Source organism: Vidua chalybeata, chromosome 9 (assembly GCF_026979565.1).
Source record: "Vidua chalybeata isolate OUT-0048 chromosome 9, bVidCha1 merged haplotype, whole genome shotgun sequence".
Taxonomy (NCBI): domain Eukaryota; kingdom Metazoa; phylum Chordata; class Aves; order Passeriformes; family Viduidae; genus Vidua; species Vidua chalybeata.
The window spans coordinates 7287630-7312007 of record NC_071538.1 but is presented as its reverse complement, the minus strand read 5'-3'; the positions used below and the strand labels follow the sequence as shown (position 1 = coordinate 7312007).

The following is a 24378-nucleotide window of genomic DNA, read 5'->3' as shown; positions in this document are numbered from 1 at the left end:
CTCTGCAGTAGCTCTGTGGAAACTTTTAATGCTGCAGCTTGAAACTTGGGCCTCTGGGTCTGAAATGCCTGAGAAAGCACTGCGGGCTCTAACTGTAAAACATTCCTTCGGCGGGCCCTGGAAACAGGGCGCGCTGGCACAGGCGAAGTTCAGAGGGATCACATGGAAATGAGGGCTGGCTGCAGGCTCCCGAGGAGCGGTTTATTTCCCTTAAACCTGAACTTGAACTTGGGAGCCTGGGCCGGGCTGAGGGCGGCCCTGAGGGGCTGGGAGCGGAGCCGCCGCAGGCCCTGGGCACCCACCCTGGGGGTCCCCGGGCACCCAGCGGCTTTTGTGCCATGTCCAGGGGGGGAGCTGTAGTTTGGGGAGCCAGAGGGTTTTGCTTTCATCCAAGCAAAATGCTGGAAAGTCCCGTCGCAGCAGTGTGTCTGCCGCCCCAGTTTCCACGGGACTTCCCGGCATGAGGTTATAAGCGGCTCCAAGTCCCCGTGCACGTGTTGTTTCATAAAAGGAAAGAAATGAGGGAGATCTGCTGTAAGAAATATGGGATTGTTGCACTCCCGAGCAAATTTAACTGTGCCTCCAGCAGAGAAAAATGCGGGGCTGTCTAAAAAGGAGGCGTAAAGTGCAAAACTCAGCCCCCCTCGCAGCGCATTTGCTTTTACCTCGAAATGAGTAGATGTAAACCATGAGATGGGTTTAAAGTTTGGTGGGTTTAAAGGTGGGTTTGCCTCTTTGATTCCATGCATCCCGCTGTTCCCTTCTTCTCTTGCAAAAGTATGTACAGAAGAGGGGAGCGAGGTGCCGATGCTGGCGGGTGTCACCCAGGTGTGGTGGCAGAGGTGGCTGTCGTCCCAGCCACAGGCGTGGGGCAGCTTCCTCCCCTTCTGCCCGCAGCTGGCCTTGGCTAGGGGGTCATATTTTGGTCATTTCTGATTACTCCCGAACAATTTTGGCTATGTATATAGCAAAACTTTGAAAGGATGAATGGGCGAAAAAAATCCCGCTTGGCAGCAACTCAGGAAATATCTACAAAGATGTTCTTTCTGGAGCGAGATCTTATTTCAGGGTTTGTGTTAGGATCATTTTTATTCTGTGACAGCACATAAAGAGAGCGGGACAGAGCAATGAGGTCTGGCATAGCTAAAATCTCTTCTGTGTGTGTGAGGTTATATAGTTTATCAATGCAGAAACCACCACGGGCTTGGAAAAGTAAACAGCTGGCTTGGGTCTGTGTGCTGCACTTCGGAGTTGTCTGCAGGATTTAAATGGCTCGCCTGCGATTTTCAGAGCGGGGCAAATATATATAGTTTTCCTTTCAAACATGTCAGAAGGTTTTTTTGCAGCCGTTTGTTTTCTCTGTTCCTTTTTTTATTTGTTGCGATTTTCCTTTCTGATTCATTCCAGTTTATTTTGCTTTTACAAACGGCTTCGCTGCCACCAGCAAGTCTACAAATAAATTTAAAAAAAAAAATTAAAAAAAGGTTTCTAGCCCACTCAGAAAACCCTATGGCAGCGACAAATATCAGAGAAAGCCATCGTCTCTCTCAAAGATTTCATCTCACCCTCCACTTAATCCTCTTGCTGTACCTCAGATCTCAAGTAACTTTCATACTGTGGGCTCACTTTAATGGATAGAATCTATTTTTCATGAAAAAAGCAGGAAATAAGCTGTCTTTCGTACAAAGATTTACAAAATGTAATCATTGTTGAAATATTCTCTTTGAACTGCCTTGTCCGCAGGGGTGTCTGGCTCCCAATACCCCCGTTTCTTTAGAACACCCTTACAAGTTCTTCTGGTAGATCAGGTACACTGGTGGTTCTGGTCTTTGATGTCTTGAATGAATGAAAGAAAAGCATAATAAAAGAGAGCTGTTGATCAAGCATAAAATACTCTTTAAGCTGACAGAATGGCAGAGTTAACACATTCTAAGCTGCTTTTAGGTTTTTCCTTTTTTCCTCACATTTTCCTGTGCTTTGTGTACAGTGGGGGTTTTTATTTTTTGAAAAGTCTCTGATCTATGTAGTATGCCGTCCTCTAACAAAAACCAAAATGGGATTGTTTCTCTCTCTTTCTCCCTTTCTTTTTCCTCTCTCTCTTTCCCTTCACTATCTTTTTTTTTTTTTTTAACAGCAAGGGTTGCAGTTTAGCATGGCTGCAGTCAGCTTTCAGCCGACCACGCAAAGTTTAGAAGTTATTTTGCAGATTTCAAAGTCAATTTACTAACAAATAAGTGAACTTCATTGCTTGTTTTTTTAGATGACTGGAGTAAAACTGTAACTGGCAAAATGTTCCCCAAGTAAAGGCAAGACCCTCTGCCTAAAAGCAATTTTGTAAACCAAAAGACGAGTAGGAAAATGACCTCATTGTGAGAGAACTTTTCTTTTAGAGGCAGAGAAAAGGGAAAGTTTTCTTCCTGTAGATCTAATTTAGATCTTAAGTTCCCATACATTATTTATACATCATATTCAGAGTGCCAGCCTACTCTGCTGACTGGGTTACATTTCAAACATTTGCCATTGATAAGTCTTTGCTGTATTATATTCAGGCTAAATGCGAATATGTCATAGCGCAGTCAATCTTTAATCCGCTGAGCTCCAGGTCGGGGCAGCAGGGGGTCCAGCACTCAGAGCAGAGCATTGGTTTATACTTAAGAAACATCTGGGGCCAGCTGGGACACTTTACTGGAACATTCAGATGTCTGGAACAACAGCAGGAGTTACTGTATGAGTGTGTTTTCATAGGTTTGGGAGGGTTTGGGGTGACTTATTTAAAAACACTAGCTGTTCCCAACTTGAGGTTTGAACCCAAGCAGAAATCTTGCCTGAAGTGAGTTTGTTGGTCCCAGGAGAGAAGTGGTTTTGGACAACTATACATTTTTAATAGTCAGCAGGCAAAAGTGCATATTACAAAATTATTGCACGTAATTTAATGCAGTTTGCCACAACTGGCATTCCCGCAAATACTATTGGATGCTGAGCTACTGTATGCATTGCCTGGAGACCAGCGTCCCTCCTGGGAAAGGTTTTATCTGCCTCCAGACAATATAAATGTGCTCAGAGTGGGGCGTGTGACTCTCCCCGGTGCGGATGTTGGACAACCAGAAGATTCTCTCACTGTTTTATGTCCCTTTGGGGATGACCAACATGCTACTTACATCCCTGCTGGTATTTCAGTCTGGAAAATATAATTACTAAATAATTAATTCCAGCTCTAAGAAAATAACTTCCATAGGCACAAAGGTGACCTTGTCTTTTATATTCACCTTTGGGTCCTACACAGTAGGATCAGATTTTGGGCCTGGAGAAACTCTGGAGGAAGCACTAGAAGAGTGGGATGAATTCAGATGTGGGGTAAAGCAGAGGCAGTTGCTGTGTCTGCAGGAGTCCTCCAGCCAGTCTCACCAGAAGCTGAACTGCCACTGTCTCCCCTCACCCTGGCAACCCTTTTGAAGTGGCATCAAAGGCCGAGTTTTGTCCCCTTGCTTTCACACGACGCACCGTGGGGAAGAGCCTTCCCGGCACCTCTCACAAGGTGATGCCAAAAGGCCCAGTTCACTGCCTAACTGCTCACATTCTCCTTTTATCTTTGCAACCAGAAGGACTTGTTACCCCAATTCACCTCCCCGGGGTTAATGTACGTGAGAGCCTCAAAAGTTCTTGAGGTGACTGAAATGTCATCCCCAAACAAAACAACGCTCTGCAGTGAGACCTCACAGGTGCCAGCGGTCGTGGCTTGGGTTCAGCTGGGCTGCCCAAACAGCCGCTTTGCCGGCGATCTCCAAAGCTGTGGGGTTTTATTTTATTTGGGCTCTTATCACAGGTGGGTTTTCCCACCCGGGCCCGTGCAGCGATCGCTTCCTGCACGCGCCCGGGGCAGCAACGGCCGCGTTTGAAGTCCCGATGGCATCGACCCGTCGCGCCGCTGGGCACACAAACTGGGCTTCAACCTACAGAAAATGGCAATCACTGAGCAGGTCTGAGCCCTGAGTGGGTACGGGGAAGCCAAAGCTGCTGTGCGTGGAGTTTGTCAGAGTTTCAAACGTGTGAATGTCCTTAAATAACCTACATCGCCCGGAGAAATAAGCCAACTGTCACACCCAGTTCTGGATTCCACATTAACAACCTCCTTCCGCAGCGTTAAACTTTGCCCTTGAGGACTTTTGTTTAACTTCTTAATTCGAAAAACAGATAGGGAGGGTGCACAGCCCTGGCTTTCTGCGCGAGCTGAAAGGTCCCATTGTTGGGGCAGGAGATGTGCAGGTAGAAGCGAATGGAACAAGTTGGGGTTGGATTGTCTTTCTGGTTGGAAACACGTGAGCAGTGCTCGCGGCGAGGCTGGGGGTGAGGGACGGCATGCAGGAAGGCTGGTTTGAGACGGTTTCTATAAACAATGGGCCTGTTCCTGGGCTCCTGACTCAGGCAGAAACTGCTACAGGAGTTGATGAGGCACTTTGTTAAATATCCAGAATCACGGATTGTTTCCTTGCTGTTCTTCCCATAGAAAGGAGCTGATTGTCAGGAGTGGCTGGACGATTTCTGTGTGTCTCTGCTATCTCCAGGAGTGCATAAGAAACAAAAAGACTTGCACTATCAGAGAACCATAACTGCCATCTCAGACTTCCTGCTTAGGATTCAGTCAAGTAGATATTGTTTATGGATCATAAAACCTTACTACTGTGAGGATTCTCAAATACGAGTTTCAACTTTCATGGTGCTGTAAATTAGGGAGGGGGAAAAAAAGTGTGATAATACTCCTCGGAGAACAGTAAAATAGAGCTCTGCAATGGTTAAATGGAATTTTATAAGCACATTCAGTGTGGAACTGTTTTGCATTACATGAGTTGAATACCTTAGAGATGACACACATCTGCAGGCACTTTATTAAATCCTTAGTCAGCACTTTTCAACCTGATGAGATTACTTCTTCATTTGACTGGAGAAAGGGAAGCAAAGATCTCGTACCGGACTGCAGAATTCTTTCTGATGTTTCACCTTGAGCGCTGGAGAAGGACAGCGAGATGCTCGGCAGGACAATACACACTCACAGTTGCACCGACAACTGTGTGGCAGCAATTTTACTGAGCAGGACCTTTAGCTCCAGTGGGTGCATTTAGCTCTAAACTCGCTGGGAGAGCAGTACTGCAAAGTAAATAGAAGGGAAATAAAACACCGGCTCTTTTATGAAAAAGCACGGAGATAATATCATCGTGACTGTACTGTGATAGGGCCCATGATTTAAATGGAGATTTTAAATTAAGAAAGGCAACACCGCCTTCTCCGAGTGGGTGCAGTCGGATAGGTTACAGAACTGAAGGGATGAAATGGGTGAGGTGCTTAGACATTGAGCAGCGCTCTAAAGCAAGGCACAAAATACTTCAGCCATCTAAGTGTAGGGATCCAGGCTTCTTTTTTTTTTTTCCATTCTAAGCTCCCTAATCATGCAAAAAAACCCTTGATAGGTCCCAGCTATCGGGTCTCCAAGTGCCTAATACGCTTCCTAGACGTTTTCATTTGAGGCCAGAGGTCTCCTTCTCCCTAGCAGAGAAGTTTCACAGGTGCTCCAGAGGAACAATGGTGCTCTTCAGCCCTAATCCTGGAAGACTTAGACGTGTATAGGAGGCTTGAGGGGGATATGAGATCTTAATATTAAAATGATTAGCAGAAAAAGGAGGATCATTCTGTGTGTGCGCTTCAGCTGTAAGATGCTCTAAATTAAACCGGTGTCCCGAGAGCGGTGCTGGTGGGATCTGCTGGGTAAATGCACGCTCTGTCTCGCTGTTCTGCTGCCTCAGCCCATAAAACATCTCATCCAAGTGGGGCTGCAGGAGCAGGCGGAGCGGGACGCAGCTGTTGGCGAAGCGCTCCGAGTTTGGGTGCCATAAAAGCAGCTTTTCACTCAAGGCCATGCGGAGCCCCGGCAAGGAAGTTTCGAAACAAGCATGCGGTTTGGTTTGGGTCTCTCCTGTAAGGGTTAAGTTTTTCATTGGTATTAAGGCCGAGCAGTGTCTGCAGGAGTCATATTGACACCCTAGTGCATGGTAACTCTACTCCTTTATTGACATGTTGCTAGTCAGGAGCACAATAGCGCTCTGTGTCTGCAAATCATTGCTAAAATCATCTCAAGGAAAAAAAAAAGTTTGAAAGCCCAACGCGAGACAAAGGCCCCAGAGCTGCACTGCGCCGCTCAAAACTCCCGAGTCAGCAACTTCTATTGATTAAAAACTAACCTTTAAAGTAACTCGCAGAGTGTGTGGTTAGCATTTAAATTTAAACATGTCATGAGTTGATTTGTGTTACTGAATACCAACTCCGAAGGAGTTACATTCACATCAGATTTTTTTTTTTCTAATTCCCTTAAGCAGCTAAAGTATTTCATGAAATGTCAATAGGGCAGGGGGGAAAAAAAAGGTGTTTTGGAGGGAGGGGACTCGCGCCCAGCCTCGCCGTTTCTTTTCCCATGCAAATAGTCACCCCAAAAAGAAAAGTGTGGGGAGCGACACACAATAATTAGACCTTTGTCTAACTTTCCCAAGTGCCAGAGAAAGACAGATTAATTAAATATACAACAGTGTTGGTTTTTGGAGTGGGGGTCTCTCTTGCTGTGGAGGTCATAAATTAGGCAGAATAAATAGTTCAGTGTGTTGGGAGCGGGGCTCGACGTCAGCGCGGCTGGCGGCGGTGGGAGGGCGCAGCGCCGCGCTTGCGGATGGCGGTCACGTCTGGGGCTGTCTGGTTGCCCTTAGCAACGAGACATGATGTAACACCGGGATGAACTTGAACTTGGGGGACTTGAAAAGGGAACAATAGACCAGAGCAATCAATAAAGCCTATTTCAGTGAAGGATTACAGAGCCGCTCTGGGGTAACCTTGTCTGCGAGGCGCGGGGTGAATAGCGAGATGCGTGAAGGAGCGCGGGGCGGCGGGGGACGGACCGACGGAGCGGCCGGGGCGGCCGGACACACGGACCGAGGGGCGGGGGGGCGGCGGAGCCCGGGCGGGCCACGGGACCCCAGCGCCGCCAGCCCCGGCCCCGCGCGGCCCCACCTCCGCAACCTCTGCGCTTCTTTTCTTTTTTTTTTTTTTTTTTTTTTTTCCTTTTTTTTTTTTTTTTTATTTCCTGCTTAAAAAAAAAAAAAAAAAAGAAAAAAAAATCCGCTTTTGAAACGAGGGAGGAGTGGCGAGGGCAGCGGCTCCCGCCGCCGGCGGGCCATGTGCCGGGCCAGTGGCCATGGAGCAGCCGGACAGCAGAGATGGGAACCATCGCCTGGAACTGTTCAACCCCTCCACTCCACGGCCTCGCAGCCTTTAACCCTTCCACTCCATCACCTCGCAGTTTTAACCCCTCTACTCCATGGCCTCTAAATTTTTAACCTCTGTACTCCATCACCTCTCAGTTTTAATTTCTCTACTCCATCACCTCACAGCGTTCAGCCCTTCTACTCCATCACTTCGCAGTGTCCAACCCCTCTACCCCATCTCCTCTCAGTCTTTACCCCTACCACTCCATCACCTCAGTCTTAACCCCCCTAACTCCCGTCATCTCTCAGTCTGTAACCCCTCTACTCCATCACCTCAGTTTGTAACCCCTCTGCTCCTTTACCTTGCAGTTTTAACCCCTCTACTCCCTCCCTTCTTGGACTTTACCCCCTCTCCTCCCCTCTGGGCAGTGCCACAGTTCCCACTCTGGCCAAAAACTGTCACACTCAAACAAAAAGCTTGAGGGATGACCCTGAAAAGTTTGGAGAAGTTGGAAGCTGGCAATGGGCGGAGGTGCTGGCGGTGGTTGGAGATATCTCCAGCACAGCACAGCCCACACTCCACGTCCCTGCACCCACCTAAAAATCAGTAGGGCCCCGCAGTCAGGGAGGAGAATGGGACTTGGCTCTGCTTCACGAACCCTGCCAGAACTTTCCTCTGTTTATAAACTTTACATATGAGAACTATTTCGTTTAATTGCAGCCTGAGTAAGTCTAAATATAAAATCTGTAGGCAATAGATGGAGCCGATATGGGACCGGTGTGTTTGTATTCAGAAGGGCGAGCGGAGGAAGAGTTAGTTAATGAGGTGTATTGGAAGCAGGACAACTTCTCCAATCCTGCTATTTATTTTATCAGTTCCTACCTCCATGGCAAGACCACATAATCTCCAAGTCCCACATGAAACTTGCCTCACAGTCTTCCGTAAATGTTCATAAGTCCTCCCGGAGCTGATTGTGCTATCAATCACGTCAGAGGCCGAAAAGGAGCGGAGGAAAAACTTGGTAAAACTTGTCATCGGTCCGTGCGCGCACACAGACGCACCTCATATATTACAGGAGCCCCAGCAAAAAACGGGGGGTATCAGCAACAGCTCTTTAATACCTGAGTCTTTCTTGTTGTATTACTTTACTCCAGGCTAAATAGTTGCTGCTTGTTGGTGTATTCCCACAGCAATATGTCATTGCCAAGGAGCATCCCCCCGCGCGCACGGTCCCAGGGCCTAACACTGCTCTCATTCATCGCGGGTTCAGGTTGGGCTGACCCTGCCGGGGCCGGGATGGGCTCTCCCCGGTGCGGTGGCACTGCCCCGGCTCCAGCAGAGCCCACTCCAGCTTCCCAACTGTGTTTATTTTCCTATGGAGGAGCGGAATTGCTTTCTGTGCTCCGGGCATCTGCGCCGTTGGGTTAAGGACGGTATTGTTGCGGGGCTGAATTCCCTGGGAATTCCCTCCCTTTGGGAAAAAGAAGAAAAAGAAAAAAAAAATATTTTCCCAAAGAAAAGCTATTAGTTGAGGCCCAGGTTTTGTTTTGAAACACAAGTATGGGCAGAGGTACGGGACATTTTCACTGATCCACTTTCCCCCAGATTTGCTTTATCCTGGCTTTTCTGTAGTGATCCACATTTCTCCTAAGAAAACAGCCCTGTTGTTGAATTTCTGTGCATCTGTTCCAGCGAGACAGTTGAAGCAGGGCAGTATAAAGCAACAGATGCTTATGCTGGCACATGCCTAAATACCCAAGAAAACCCCGACTGCAGGGTGATAAATGGCACAGAGAGGCGAATGTGTATCGCCTTTTCAGGGGATTAGACAAAAGTGAACTGGAGGGATCTTCAAGCCATCATCTATTAAAAAGATTGATAACTTGTAACGTGACATGACCCCCGCATTCATCTGTAGCTATGTCCAGCGACTGTCGGCGAGGAAAAAAAAATATATTGATTTGTACAGTATTTTTAATTAAGCTTTGTAATTAGGTCAATTCGTCACGGTCTCAATTAGCCCCCCTCTTGGCGGAGGAGGCTGGCGGCCGTGCCCGGAGCCCTTGGGGAAGCGGCGAGTGCGGGCGGCCGGGGCTGACGCTTCTCCTTTCTCTATTTGCAGTCCTGGTACCTGGGATAAAAGTCTCCGCTTCCCACCACGCACCGGACAGACCACCAGACCCCTTCCCACCTCTGTAACACGGAAGCAGCAGCAACGCAGCGCAGCGACTTCACATCGGCGGAAGGGGAGGCGAGCAGACACCGGCAGCAAACTCGTACATGGAAATGGCAAACGTTATGGTTGAATGGCAAAGGCCGTAACTTTCTCTCGAGATTTGATTTTAATTTTTCTTTTTTTTTTTTTTTAATTTTTTTTTTTTTTTTTTTTAGACAACTTTAGGACTGTTGTAATTTCTCATATGGTGCTGGAAATGGTTGGGCTTCATAACTTTTGAAGTGTTTCATTGGTAGTGTAAGCGTTAGGTGACACTGAGTAGAACTAGCCTCTGCTGCTGCTTACCAACTCGCTGTTGTAACACACTTTCCATATGGAGCCTAACTGTTTTACAGTATCCTCATCGGATTTTCCCATACAGGTGTGAGACTTCTTGAGAAATCATGAAACACACTTAAACTATAACTTTTGTAGTAGCTGAATTCTGCAATATATAACTTACCGGACAGACATAGAGCATGTTTTTTTTTTTTTTCTGTAACATATCGGGGAAAAAAAAATGCAGGTTTCTTTTTTTTGTTGTTGTTGTTGGGGTTTTTTTCTTTTTTTTTTTTTTTTTTTACAGTCGGCACTTAGAGACGTAACATGAACCATAAGAGCATTGTCAACAATTTTTTTCCACTCGATTGCAGAGCGATTTAAAACATCAAACTACTACTATTCACTAAAAAAAAAAAAAAAGAAAAAAAAGAAAAAAGTTTGAAATGCTGCACTTACATTTTAAAAAAAAACATTTTTCAACAATTTTCAACAATTACACAAAAATTCACGCAGAAATGGGGAAGTTGGTCTGTTTTGACAGAAACTGACAGGAATCAATCAAAACAATCGAATTTTGAATTGAGTAAAGTGCAATTTCATTGGATAGCTAAATATCTTTGTAAGATAGAGATTGTTGAAAATTCTATTTTTGTTTTCCAAGTCCTTCCACCCCAGGACTCTAAATTATTGGGGTAAAAAACAGCCTTGCAAGAAAAAGGGGAGCTATTTTTGCTTTTTATGTTTTTTATTGTTGAACTTGTATCCCTTTAAAACTGAAGGAAAATTAAAAAAAAAAAACAAATCTAATGGTGCTTTTACCACAATATGTTAACTACATTAAATGCTAATTAATCATTTTCTGTTATCAAAGCACATAACTAAAATGAAATCATAATATCTGTTAATTTTATAAGCTAAAAGTCACTATAATGGATTATGCCAATTCTGACAAATTTTACGTGTTTCCGGCAATATAGGGTTTATCAGTTCTCAAACACCTTGGGAATAAGAGAGAACGGTCCAGAAAGTAAAACACCTTCGTGTCCCTGAACTGGTACATTTTCTGGACTGTGAAGAAATCATTACAGAAACGAATGATGCTGATCTTCTTACAACTTATGCCAGTTCAAAGCAAGGGCACTTGCTGAAGAAGAAAAAAAAGAAAAAAAACAGACAAATAAGTAGAAAATGAAAAAAAAAAAAAAAAAAAAAAAAAGTTTGGACCCCAAACGTCCTGTATCTTATGTACAAAAAAAAGGAAAAAAAAAGAAAAAAAAAAAGAGTGCAAGTGATTTTTTCTATCAGACAGCGGAGCACCCCTTTGCTTCACATGCAACTTTAAGAAGGTTTCCTATACTATACATATATATACGTTCTGGTTGGCGAGTCCAGCTAATCAGAGAAAGTCTCTGCATGTTCTAGTGTTAGTAACTAATTTTTATATAGTTAATGTAGGGTAAAGTAGAGTGCATTAAGACACAATATTGTAATCCCTATTCCAGGCACTTGCCTTTAAACTATGTTTGTTCGACCCTTCAGAAGGGTTTCTACTACTGTCCTATACAATCAAGTAACTGAAATTCTTGGGAAGACACTTTGCTCCTCATCTTTTCCCTGAAACGATGTTTTGTTTTGTTTTCTTAATTTGCACGAAACAAAAAAAAAAAAAAATTCCATATCAATGTGCCTTGCCCTGGATAGCGATTATTTGTGGAATTGTTGCACATGTTCCTATATTGAAAGGGGTTTTTCCCTAGTCAAGCATTTGGAGACACTTTTTGTAAATGTGACTTTTATGTCAGCCATTGTCAGTTCCAACATCTAGAATTAAATAGGATGTTAGTTGTTCCGCAGATAGGAGTAGTGTTTATTGTCCTGTATGGTCAGTGGCAGTGCTATTCTGAGATCTGTAGATGCTAGATTATCAGTATTTTTGGATGTTGCTGCATTTTACCTTTTATTTGGAGTCTTCCTTTTTTTGTTTTGTTTTCTCCCAGATATATGAAAATATGCAATACCTGCTTATATCATGTAGAAAAGCTTAGCAATTATTAATTTTTCTTTTAATTTTTTTTTATTTGACCAAAGTTGGTGCTGCACTTGACGCAGTGTGTTTTAGGTGTTTGTCTTTGTACTTTTGTGATTTTTGAATGCACATGCAGGAAGGGCTCTTCTTAGAGAAGCAGTCAAACTGTGAAGCACTAAGCTGAACCCTGCTTCAAGCAATTTTTGTTTTACAACTGTTCCTTTCACAAGCAAGCCTTAAAAAAAAAAAAAACAACTTCCTTTTTCTTCAGATCCCACACCCATTTTTATTAGCAGACTGCAATCAATCCACATTCAATAAAAGTATATAATGCCCATTTTTATATGCACGTTTTTAAACTTCCAAGTTCTGAAAATTGTTTACTGGTTATTCTCTATTTAAGGAAAAAATAAAATGTTTTGGATTTTCATATGTGTCTGATAAGTGGTTGAGTAGTCATTTTGCTCTATTGTATTGTGTGATTGTTAGTATATGGTATCACATCCTCTAGCCAGCATCCTTTGCCTTCCCTATAGCACTTAGCTGGGCATTACTTTATTAAGACATATGTGCACTAAAAAAAAAAAAAATAGCAGCTTTCAGTGCTTCACAGTGAAGGGAAAAAAGCCTAGACAAACATTTTGTCAGAACCTTGCTATGAGACAAGGTATTACCAGTAAATTGGTTGTATATACAATAAAATTGCACCCTTTTTTAAACAAAACAAACTAAGCAATAGTTTGGGCAGTTAGTTGTTTTTAGTGAGCATGTTGTAGTCATGGCTGCAAAGAGAGAGAATTAAACTGCCCACTCAGAAGATATGTAATTTGTATGTTGTATAGTTTTATTGATTACACTGATTTATTCTACCCTATTTTATAATGCAGGACTTTTGTAATGTTGTTTAAATGAGGAAAAATTTCTGTCAAATTAGCTTAGTGGAATTTCTGATTGTTCGTTATAAAGGCAGCGTTCATAGAATTGCTTTTTTTTTTTTTTTTCCTTTGGGAACTGGATTTAAGTTAAAAACTTTCCCGTTTCCTTTTTTTGTATGTATTTAAATACAGTTATTTTTCTTCTCTCAATGGTATAGCATATTCCTATGCTTGAGAAGTATAGGCTACTGAAGAACCATTGTAAATGGACATTACAGGTATGCTGTATTTTTGAAGGTATTTTTGTCATATTAAGTTTGATGACGCTAAAGTTAGGGAACTCTGAGCAGAATTGCGAGAAAAAAAAATGTTTTAAAGGCTTTAAAACATTAGGTAGGAGGTCAAGGGTGTTAACCAACAGGGGTTGTAAAGTATTACACACTAAATTCAGTTTGCGTTCACCTTCCTCTCACGCAGGAAACGCGGCAGTTCCGTTCTGTGCAGGTGTAGAGAACAAACAGTGTTTTAGTCCTCCTTTAGAGGAGCGGGGAGGCGAGCAGGGATGGGCAGGAGGGACGGGGCATCCATCCCTCCATCCACCCACCCACCAGCTGCCCACCCACCCATCCATCCCTGGATGGCCCCGGCGTGCGGGCGGCGGCGGAGCCCCGGCCCCGCGCCGGGCGCTCCTTTGGAGTCACCCAACAACTTTTTTTCCTCCCCGCCTCCTTCTCTCCAGAACTGTCAGACGCACAAATTCTCTGACCTGTGCCCACCCCCGCCCACCCAAAATTAAAGCCCTAGGGATGGCTTAGCGCGAATTGACTTTTTCCCAAGTTAATTCCTTTCTTTTTTTTCCCCCTTTTTTTTTCGGGTTTTTTTAATTTTTTTTTTTCTTTTTTTTTTTTTGAGCGAGGGCACTTGCTTTTCTCATGCCGCACACCCCAGCAATGCCATTATTATTTATTCTTCTTCCTTTATAATAAAAAAAAAAAACTTTCAGGCTTCGAGTTTAGGCAGCCATGGTACACTTTGTCTCTGTTGCTTGTTCCCCCTCCCCTTAAGGTCGAAGGGGAAAAGAAACACCAAGTTTTCTCAACTCCACAGTATTCAGTCAGCCCACAGGAATATGCAAAATCCCTCTAACATTTTTTTTTTCTTTCTCTAGTTCTCTTTGTTCCGTATATTTGCAGCTTTGTAGTAACAGTGTTATAAAATATTTACTGTACAAAAATACAAAAAAACCCAGATACATAGCCTAAAACAGGTTTTTTTTCCTTGTGGTGAATTATTTTTTTTAAAGAATGTCAGTTAATATTGTACTTTGCATTGTGTCTCTGGAAATATCTTTTTTTTTCTTTTTTTTTTGTTGGTAGAAGGCCTCCATCGAACAAAATTAAAACCATAACCGGCATGACAATGTAAGGAGAGCTTCAATGGCACCTAAACAATAAATAAATAACAAATTCAACCTCATGAGGTCTGTCGGAGGCAGGTCTTGTGAAGTTAACACTGCCTGCTAGGCAGGATTTTCATTAAATCAAGCTTACAATGCCAATTTTGTCTTGAAGTCAATGCATGTATTACTGTTTGACAGTAAACCCAGCTATGCCATCATCAAGTCCAAGGCTGCGCAATAGTCTAATTAGTATCGAGTACATTTTCCTTTTATTTTTTCCAATAAAAAAGCAGTGGGATGAAAATTGCTTTGATATATAGCAGGTAACATTGAAGCTATTCCATAGCACTTAACTGTAGTGAATACTGTGTCACCAATTCTGAAATCAATTTAATGTTTAATGCAAATCCATTACATGGTGCTATTACAGGCTGGCAAAATGATTTACAAAAATGTGACAACTTGGGCTCAATTCACTCTGCTTTCCAACAATGTAAATGCATAGCAGTGTTTATCTGCATGAAAACTATGCACTAATCTATCTGAAAAAAAAAAAGAAAAGAATATATCAACTTTGGTATCTACTTTCCGTTTACTTCGATCCTTGCCTTTTCGGTCATTGTTATAATGCCAGCTTTAGGACAGAAAGAATTATAAGAAAACCAGCATAATACCTGATATATTAAAATGTAGTGCCTGTGAAATCTGTATTATATTGCTCTTCTGAAGTAAGATTTTTCTACACCGGTAGCCTTCGCTGTCTGTCAGAACCTTCTGATATAGGTGATGTAAAATAACCGTACAATATTAATGCATGCTATTCCATAATGCTTAGTAGCTGTATGAATATTACTCAAAGTTATGTTAGTCTTTTTTTCTGACTTGGTTCTTGTCAGATAGGTTTAAAGATATTTCACTGAGAACGCAAATTCTGTCTTTATTGATTTGGGGTGTTTTCAGTATTTTGGAGGTATACATTTACTTAAATTCAGTATTACTTGTGTTTTGGGTTTTTTTTCTTTTTTTTCCTTTTTTTTTCCTTTTTTTTTTTTTTTTTTTTTTTTTTTTTTTCCTAGAGGGCAGGACATGGTGTTTGAGACCAGAAATCCGTGCCTGGTAAGATTTACGTCTCGAAAAGCTACCCTAAGAATTCAGAGAGCTTGCTCTGAAGAACAGTTCAAATTGAAGGGACAGTCCTTTAAACCCACAAACGAGACCGAGCTCATGTTGCGAGAGATTTCTTAATGGGCAGCGGTGAACCAGGTACCCATGCTTGACCCTTCTTCACACCAGACTTCCTCATATAGAAAGAAAAAAACCCTTTTAAAAAAAAAAAAAAAAAAAAAAGAAAAAAAAAAAAAAAAAAAACCTCATGTGGTTGTTTAGTTTCATGCACAGTTGCAATATTTTTCTTCAAACAAACTCTGTACAAAACTTTGGGCCCGATTCATAAAAGCTCCTTTGCTATTAACACGGGAGGCTGGTGGGCTCCTCTCCTCCAAATTGAGGGTGGGCTTCGCCCTGGCGAGCCCCGCTGGCCCTGCTCTCCCTCCCCTTCCCCTCTCCGCCTCCCCCAGCCCCGCGGAGACCAGGAACCGGTGGGAAGGGGCCGTGGAGGAGGCGAGGCAGCGCACGACCATGCTCCAAGCCCCAGAGGTGCAGGTTGGCAGGAGGAAAAGGGGGAGGACGGCTCCGGCCGGTGCCGGGGGCTCGGGACACCACGACTCGATCACAAAAGAGATCTTGTCCGCACCAGAACAAAACGCGCTCGATCGCTACCTCTGAGCTCTAGAGAAACCCTCCGTCGGGGCGAGCGCTCGCCCGCAATGTGAACTTTTGTACTTTGGATGCTTTTTTTTTTTTTTTTTTTTTAGGGAAGACTATTTTCCACTTAGTTAATCTTCTATGCTCGAGCATGAACAAAAACAATTGTGTTGGGTGAAATCCCCCCCCCCTTTTATCTGCATCCACAAATTAATATGAGGGGAAAAACAAAAAGAAGATGAGTTTCTAGACAGAGCATGGTAGGGCGAGAGTGCCTGGCTCGGCAGTCGCCACCGATGCCGCTCGTCCTTGTTGCAACTGCTGCCTTGGGGACAGGGCCACAAAATTCTTGGGAAACACAATCAAGGAGAAATCTCCATTTTGGCCGGCTGTGCAGGTTCTCCCGAACTCTGCCCCAGCCCAGCCCAGTCCCTCAGCGGCGGGTTGAGATTTGAGGCGCTAAAATTTCCACCGGCCGTGTGAAAGATCTGCTGCAAATTCACTTGACACCCGTGTTAATACCATGTCGTGTTCATTTTTTTTTATGAGTCAGGCCCCTCGTGCCTCTAGTATACTTGTATTGACTCTCATAGTTACCATTTTAGTTTTACTGTGTTCTGTGAAAAAAAATTGTAATTGGTTGAGAATCACTGTGGGCATCCATTCTTATTCAACTAAGTCTCCGCAGGTTTTTTGAGCTGGTGTGGATTAGTTTAACTCTTGTATTCAACCATTAGTGCTACCACCTTCTCACATTACAATACAATTACTGGAAGCAAGTACTGCATTTCCTATGCAACAAAAAAGGAAAATAAAAAATTGCTAATGCTAACAGGCCGTGTTGTTATTTACTCCCAGCCGGGCACGGGGTGGGGTTGCGGCTGTAGGACCGTGGGCATCGCCGGCCGCCGCGGGCATCAACCTCTCCTGGCCCCAGCCCTGCAGCCTGGGCAGGCTCCCAGGCAGCAGCTTCATCCCAAATCATGGGGTTATTTGGTTAAATCGAGTCACTTTGGTCACACTGGCCACTCTTCCCCGTGTTTTTGGTGCCCCGTCGCACAAAATCGTTCCTCGCGCAATATCGGATTAACCCTCAGCAAATCCCTGCAGGTTAATCATTCAAATCAAAGAGACGAAGCACACCTAGGAAAGATCCAAGAGATTAATAAATGCTGCAAATGCTACAATGCATCTTTAAATGTAGCCAAACTATAAAAATATTGCCATATTTCCGAGGAGCCCCAGTACAGCCACGGCTGTTGGGATTGACCTTGGAGCTGCTGGCAAAGCTGCCTCTCTCTGCAAGGCTCTGAGTGCAGAAATAGGCAAAAATTAAGCTTTTTTTACAAATGTTAAAGTTTCCTTCGAAGTTCTTCACTCTGCAACAACTTTTGCTTAAAAGATACGTGCAGAATGTAGTATTTGCACAAAGGGTTTTTTTGCATTTAAGCCATTCTGGCTGTTTTCTATGTAAAAGCAGACACTGAGGCAGATGAAGGGTGGGGGCTGGTGCTGCTCTGCCACTGCTCTCGGGGACAGCAGACAAGGACCCCCGTGACCCCCGGCCCTTCCCCAGGCAGCACCAGCTGCAACACCAGCTCTTCCATTTTATTTGGGGGGAAATGAGTGTTTTCTAACAAATGTGTGCCTGACACACATAAATCGCTGGTATTTCCTTTCTCACACCTCCACAGAGTTTTGGTTTTGGCTACAAGGCCAGGGCGGGAGGGTCAGTCTGGGCACAGGTCTAATGTCACCGTCCCCAGGGGGGAACCCTGTCTGTGCCCCTCGCTGTGTGCCTCCCATGTGGGCAGTGCTGGCAGCAATGCATGGTGTGGCAGCTGAGGACAGGTTGGAGCCTGTTCAATTTGGCTTTTTTTTTTCCTCATAAAGGAGACCAGACAGTAAGGAAAAGCCAAATCTGTCCTCAAAGGAAACACAGTACCCCAGGCAGGGCTTGCCAACAGCGCTGGCCCATTTCACCTCCATAAGCTCTGGGAGGAGGGAGGAGGAGAGGGGGGTGAGGGTGCTGAGCCTGTGCTCGCTGTCCCAGTTGGGCAAAAAACAGCCCAAATGGTGGTGGTGGTGCCCCGTGGGCTTGGAAGGGAGCCCAGGTGCAGGTGTAGGCCAGCCTGTCCCAAGGGGCTGCCAGAGCTGGATACTTCCTCCCAGCACTGGCTGTGAGCACAGGGGATACCGGGATGGGAGGGAGGAACGGGAACCCACCCGTGTACATCACTGCATGAACAGACACAGAAAAATTAACACCTGCTTTAAAAAAGTGCCATTACAGCACAAAGGGAGGTGTCGCCCATCAGCTCCAACTGCTCCTCACCACTGCCCGTTCCCCATTCTTGTCCATCCCTCCCAAAAAACCATTCACTGTTATTTATTTATACCCTTCATTACTGAGGGTGTTGGCTGAGGCTGCCCTGGGTTTGGAGGAGGAAGCACGAGGGGTGCAAGGGGTGACCCTGTCTCACAAGGATGATGGCCGTGCTGGGAGTGGAGTGAGCACTGTCCAGGGCTCAGGCACCACCTTCTGCTTTCTCCCTCCTTTCCTTGCACGTTTTCTTCCCCTCCAGCTTGCTGGCTTTCTCTTTCTTCATGTGGGAGAAAAGGTCTCCATCAGCAGCTAAGGAAATAAATCCCATTTATTATTTATCGCTATCAAAATGTGTCAGCCTGGCTCGAGACGCAGGAGGAATACGCAATAGCCCCTCACAGAAATCAAAAAACTTCGGGTGGAAAAAGCCCAGGGTGGTGTTCAGGAAGGGAAATGCAGGTGCTTCGCCCTGCTCAGAGGGAGATCTGGCTACTTAACCTCTTCCTTAAATGCAAACGTTCCTGTTGATGCAACTGGAGCAGCACTCACTGAGGCGCTGGGTCCGTCCGACATCTGCTGAAGACCAGCCAAGACTGGAAATATTTATTGGTTCAGTGCTTCAGCACCGCTGTATTAATTGCAGCTGATGTTTTGATGGGCAGTTAGCACACAGGTATTGATGAAAATGGCACCGCTTCATCTCAAAATTAACTGCTTGGCCATTCAGCAACAGGGGCTGATAAATTATGGCAATAAATTTGCCACGGAGATTTATGCCACTGTAATTCGGGCCCACAGGCACACTCTGATGGGGACAGGGACCACGGTCAACACCCTTCATTCCTTACCCGTACACAGCCCCATGGGGATTTTCCAATGCTTCCAGAAACCTGAGTGCAGGAGTTTTATAACCTCGCAGGTCAGTTTTGGTGCTCCTTTAACATCAGTGATGCTCAGGGGGCCAAGGGACCCTCCATGCCACGGGCAGCTGGAGGCATGGCCAAGTCTCCAGCAGCACAGGGGATGCTCTGAGCCACCTCCTCTTCCTCTGGATCAATGGAAACAGAGCCGAGCTTTCCCCATTGGTGTTATTTTTATGGAGGCCATTGGCGAGGAGTCATCCCACTATCCTAAAAACCATGCAGTTATCCTAAGAGACTTTGAGAAATGGAGTCAGGCTGCTGGTGCTGCAAAAGGGAAAGGTGTCACTTGATTATTAATTGTAATATTATTAGTAGTATTGATATTATTATTATCCTCATCATCATCATCCTCTCAGCAGGTGCTGCACTCAGCATGTGCTTATTTATTTATTTATTTATGTCCTATTCTACCCTCACAAAGCATTGCTGCCATTCAGGGCAGCCCCAAAGCCACTCGTTTTTCCAGGCTTTTTTAGATTTTTTACAGGATTTGCTCCAGGAGGGACACAGTGTGTGGGCAGGGGCTGCAGCCCACCCTGTGCCACCGAAATAATCATCTGTGGAGGATGAACGGCAGCTCCCTGCCTTGGGCGGCAAAGAAATTGGAAAATATCCCTATAAATGTGATTCATAGGACACAGCACCTGCCTGCACACTGCATTATCCAAACCCATTAGGGTGAGGGAGACGCAGCCAACTATTTTGGGATATGGGGCTTAATTCCCTCTCCCCATTGTTCCTTATTTCCCCACAGGAATTTCATATCCTGACACCTTTTTCCCCCTTCCAAAATTTTTCATGTTGTTACTGGGTGGAAGAGGCCCAACTTTTAGAGAAACTTCAGCTGGATGTTGCATTTATAAATAAATGTGACAAATTTAATAGGGTAGGATAGGTATTTGAATTATTGATTGTTAAATATTTAAGCTGCAAGTCCCCATCCATCAGCGTGTGTGAGAAGGCTTGGGGCAGATTTATGATGCTGGAGTTTTCCTGGTTAGCTGGCACTTGGCATTTCTATTAATTATAGCCCACACATTCGGGGTTTTTTCAGGATTTGTTAGAAGTATTTATAAAAGATGCCCCTATTATACCATTTAAATATTGTTTGTGCAACTGGAACATGTTTTCTATTGTGGATTAATACCCTGTTTGATTTAGGGGAAAATTAAATTAGAAGGTGTAAGTCTCGGGAGATAAATGCTTTATTTGAGAAGAGTTTCTACCACTGGAAAGCACAAAGTTTTTCTTTTAGATATAAATATTTTGCTCCAGGTGTTTGACTGGGTTTGCAGGTGGGTGGAAAGGCTTTAAAGTGCCCTTGGCAACAGGGAGTAGGAGAGGAGGCACGTGATGGGGAGGGGGCAGGATGGAATACATCTTATTTATTAATTTTAAGGGATTTAAGGCCTCCCCCTCTAACTATTTCCCCGGGAAGGATGCGAGCCCTGGGGCAGGAAGGGTCTGTGTGAGGGAGGAAACCGCCCAGGGCCGCCAGGTCAATAACGCGCCTCCAAAAAAAATCCCTCCCGAAGTCTGGAGCTGTGTGATGGATTGTAATTGCTCAAGAAGAGCCATTACAGCCCGTTAGGTCAATACTCTGCATTTCCAAAGTGCTTTAATTAATACATGTTTACATCAGGTACAGCAGGGACTTCTCTGGGCCGTGGTACCAGGCCAAGAAAGGCTTCAAACTTTCATAATTTGGGCAGGGGGTGCATGAGTTTAGTCTCTTAGTGCTTTACTGCACCTTATCAAAACACATCTTGATGTCATGAGCAGCAAGAAAATCTTCATCCAGCAAGAGCAACACATCCCCTCTCACTGGGGATCCCACAGGGCAAGAGAGGCCCCTGAGGCTTCACCAACTCGCCCACCACAACCCCCTCATCCTTCCACTCCTGGTTGCTCTTTTAGAGTCACAAAAAGTTGCCAGCATAAAGATAAATTACTGCTGCTCCAGGGGAGTGAGGGATGCTGCCAGTGGGGAAGGCACTCCAGATTATTTTGGAGAGGGTGAGCCACACCCTCCAAAGCATTTTCAAATCATAACTTCTGTTTTCAAGCCACAAGTCACCCGTCCTGCTCGTGGGACCTCAGGGCTCAGCCACCTCCCTCTGTTGCCCACCTTCCTCCTGGGTGCCGCTGCGATCTTGAACATGCAATTAAGTATATGAAGGATATTAATTAAATTAGAATATAATTAAATATAAGATAATTAAATATAAGGAGGACGTGGACCTGCTGGAGCGAATCTAAAGGAGGCCACAGAGATGCTCTGAGGGCTGGAGTTCATCTGCTGTGGAGCCAGGCTGGGAGAGCTGGGGGTGCTCACCTGGAGAGGAGAAGGATCCAGGAAGACCTCGGAGCCCCTTCCCTGACTAGAGGCACTCCAGGAGAGCTGGAGAGGGACTGGGGACGAGGGGTGGGGGGACAGGACACAGGGAATGGCTTCCCAGTGCCAGAGGGCAGGGATGGATGGGATATTGGGAAGGAATTGTTTGCTGTGAGGGTGCTGAGGCCCTGGCACAGGGTGCCCAGAGAAGCTGTGGCTGCCCTGGATCCCTGGAAGTGTCCAAAGCCAGGCTGGAGTAACCTGGGATAGCGGAAGGTGTTCCTGCCCATGGCAAGGGGTGGATGAGCTTTAAAATCCCTTCCAACCCAAGCCATTCTGGGATGCTGCGGCCGCACAGAGCTCGGTCTGGTGTTGGGGTCATCAGGACATCACTCATGGGACACTGATTTACCTGTTGGAGTAATTCCAGCAATTACCTGTGCCTTGGTGTGGGAATCAAAGGTGTTCCATCTCTCCTGAATGTGTAGGACTGGGAGCGTCCCGGCCTGGAGGGGCCAGTGACCAGCAGGTACCTCTAAAAACATAAACTCTACAAGCTTATTGATTTTTTTTTTTTCCTTTTTTTTTTTTCCCCCCTCCGTGCAACCACAAATTACAACCGGCACTGCTAAAAATCACTGGCCTATCCACAAATTTTAATTAAAACCTAAATAAATCATTTTGGGCGCTGCACTTGCACACAAACAATGCGGGAGATGGCACACTTACAGCGGCCTGTCAGCGGCCGCTGACTAATGAGTCGCTGTGAAAATACAACCCCAAGGGCCGGAATTGAAAGCAGATTCCTCGGCTAACGAAGGGCACATGCGGCCCAGCCGTGGCCATCGTGGCAGAAGGCACCAAAACCAGCTCTGGGGGCTGTGGGGGGAAAGAAAAATTTCGTTAAGGCTGCAGGCCGAGGTTTATTAAATAAAGCGCGGCGGGGAAACGCAATAGCGCAGCTGCAGCCTTTTCGCCCGGCAATGGAGTCATGTTTTCCCCTGTCCTTGCAGCAAACAATAACCATATGCTGGGTTTGTTACCAAATGTTTATTTTATTCCTTCATTAGTACACAACGAGGACTTGGAAAAAAGAGGTTTCGTTGCTGCAAGCGCTCGGGAAGAGCTTTTAACCAGGCCCCAGCTGTGCCACGTGGAGCTCGCGGTGCTGCCCAGCGCTGCTTGCAGCGGGTGCTGCTCAAGGTTGTGCTTTGCCATGTGTCACCCACCACGCGTCCCTGTTGGACCCCTGGACCCGGGGGTCCCGCCCCTGGGCGGAGGAGCCAGGATGGATCCATGAATCACATCATTTCTCCCACCCCAGGGCACGGTGCTGTGGGGAGGGCGGCCAAGTGAGACCTGAAAAAAACCTCTTCAACGCTTCTGTCTCTCAAACAAACTCTTCTCCCGTGTTCTAGAAGCTGTCTCTGTCTGATGTGACAGGGAACACCCGGGCCAGGGGTTATGGCTCAGCAGGAGAGAATTCCTGGCTGAGCACCGGAGCAGAGGCCTTGGCATGTGCTGGTGAAGCCACGAGCCGGCACGGATGAGAATCCCAAGATCCTCACAAAACCTCACAAAGATCCCTTTTTGTGGCTGACAAAAAGCCTTGGAAATGAAAGCTAATTTTGTGATGGAGCTGTTCCCTTTCTAAGTGCAGTGGCCTTGGCCCAGCTCTCCTCAGGGCACTCGGACTCACTTGTGGCTACTCCTCCAAGGAGGAGCCCAAGGGACACCACTGGTGCCTTCAGGGATCCTCCCTTCATGGACCCCGTCCTCTCTGCATGACCCAACCCCTTCATGCACAGATCACCACAGGAAGGTGTCCTCCCAAGGCCAGAATTCCTCTTCCAACCAGAAAATATCCACAAATATTGGCAAAACCCCATTTCCTCAGGGATCATCTCCACCAAACAGTTAAGGCAGAGCTAAGTTTCAAAGTTTGGGGCTTTCCCTGTGAAAGGACTCAGAGTCTCCAGCCAAGAGCTGCATCTCCCACACAGGCATGGAGCTTGGAGCCGCAGTTCCTAAAAAACACCCAACAGGACAACTGTCCCTGCAGCAAATGCTGCATTTCCATGTAGCATCTCCCTGTGGCAAAGCATTTCCAGCAAAGGGCAAGGACTTGTCCTGCTCCCAAAATACCCAAAATTATGCTATTTCCACCAAGAATGATGCTGTTACCACCAAGAATGATGCTGTTACCACCAAGAATGATGCTGTCTCTACCAAGAATGATGCTATTTCCACAGGAATGATGCTATTTCTACCAAGAACAATGCTATTTCCACTCAAGAAGGATGCTGTTTCTTTGGGGGAATGATGGTAACTCATCCCAAAGCCTCCCAAGCAAGGAAATTCCTGGAAATGGAAGCTGGGCCACCTCACTTGCCTTTGCTTTTGGGGTTTTTTATCCCTCCCTTAAAGCTGCCTTGTGAAAAGAAAAAAAAATAATATGCTATGTGTATGTTGCTCCTGCAATTCAAAACCTGATCTTGACTGAGGAAAAACTACCAAAAAAAAGAAGGGTAAAAAAAAAATCGAACCTCTCCCAACTGCAGAACACGTTCATGGGAAGATGTGGAGCACATGAGGCTGTCCTGGGGAGAAAGTTTGCTAAAAATAACATATGCAGATTATGTACATAAAATGTCATGAAATATCAGCAGAGAAAGCCGTGTGGAGGTTCAGGCTGTTGCAATCACAGCTGAAATGGGCCAGATGAAGGACAGTGTCTGCAGCAGGACCAGAAGTGAGGCCAGCTCCTCTCTCTAGCCAGAGCTCAGGGACCACATCTGACAGAGCCAAACCAGAGTGGAATGGAGCTTAGTTTTATGATTTCCTGGCTAGGGAGGGTCAGCTATAGCCCCTGGGCTGCTCTGAAGCCCTGTACCTGCAGAGGATCTGCTCCGAGATTCTCCTAAATCAGAGTAATTTTGCTTAAATATTTAACAATATTTAATATTAAGTGAAGAAGAGGCAGAGCCTGAC

The 24378-nt window shown here is 45.4% G+C and overlaps 1 protein-coding gene across 7 annotated transcripts in view; it reads left to right on the top strand.

Moving 5' to 3' along the window:
- Positions 1-16635, top strand: part of NFIA (nuclear factor I A) — a 249925-nt gene extending 233290 nt beyond the window's left edge. For all 7 annotated transcript variants that reach the window (XM_053951098.1, XM_053951095.1, XM_053951096.1 and 4 more), the window contains one exon: positions 9365-16635. In XM_053951098.1, coding sequence (XP_053807073.1) covers positions 9365-9382 — 18 coding nt within the window. In that variant the 3' untranslated portion in view covers positions 9383-16635. The remainder of the gene's footprint in view (positions 1-9364) is intronic.
- Positions 16636-24378: the final 7743 nt, after the last annotated feature.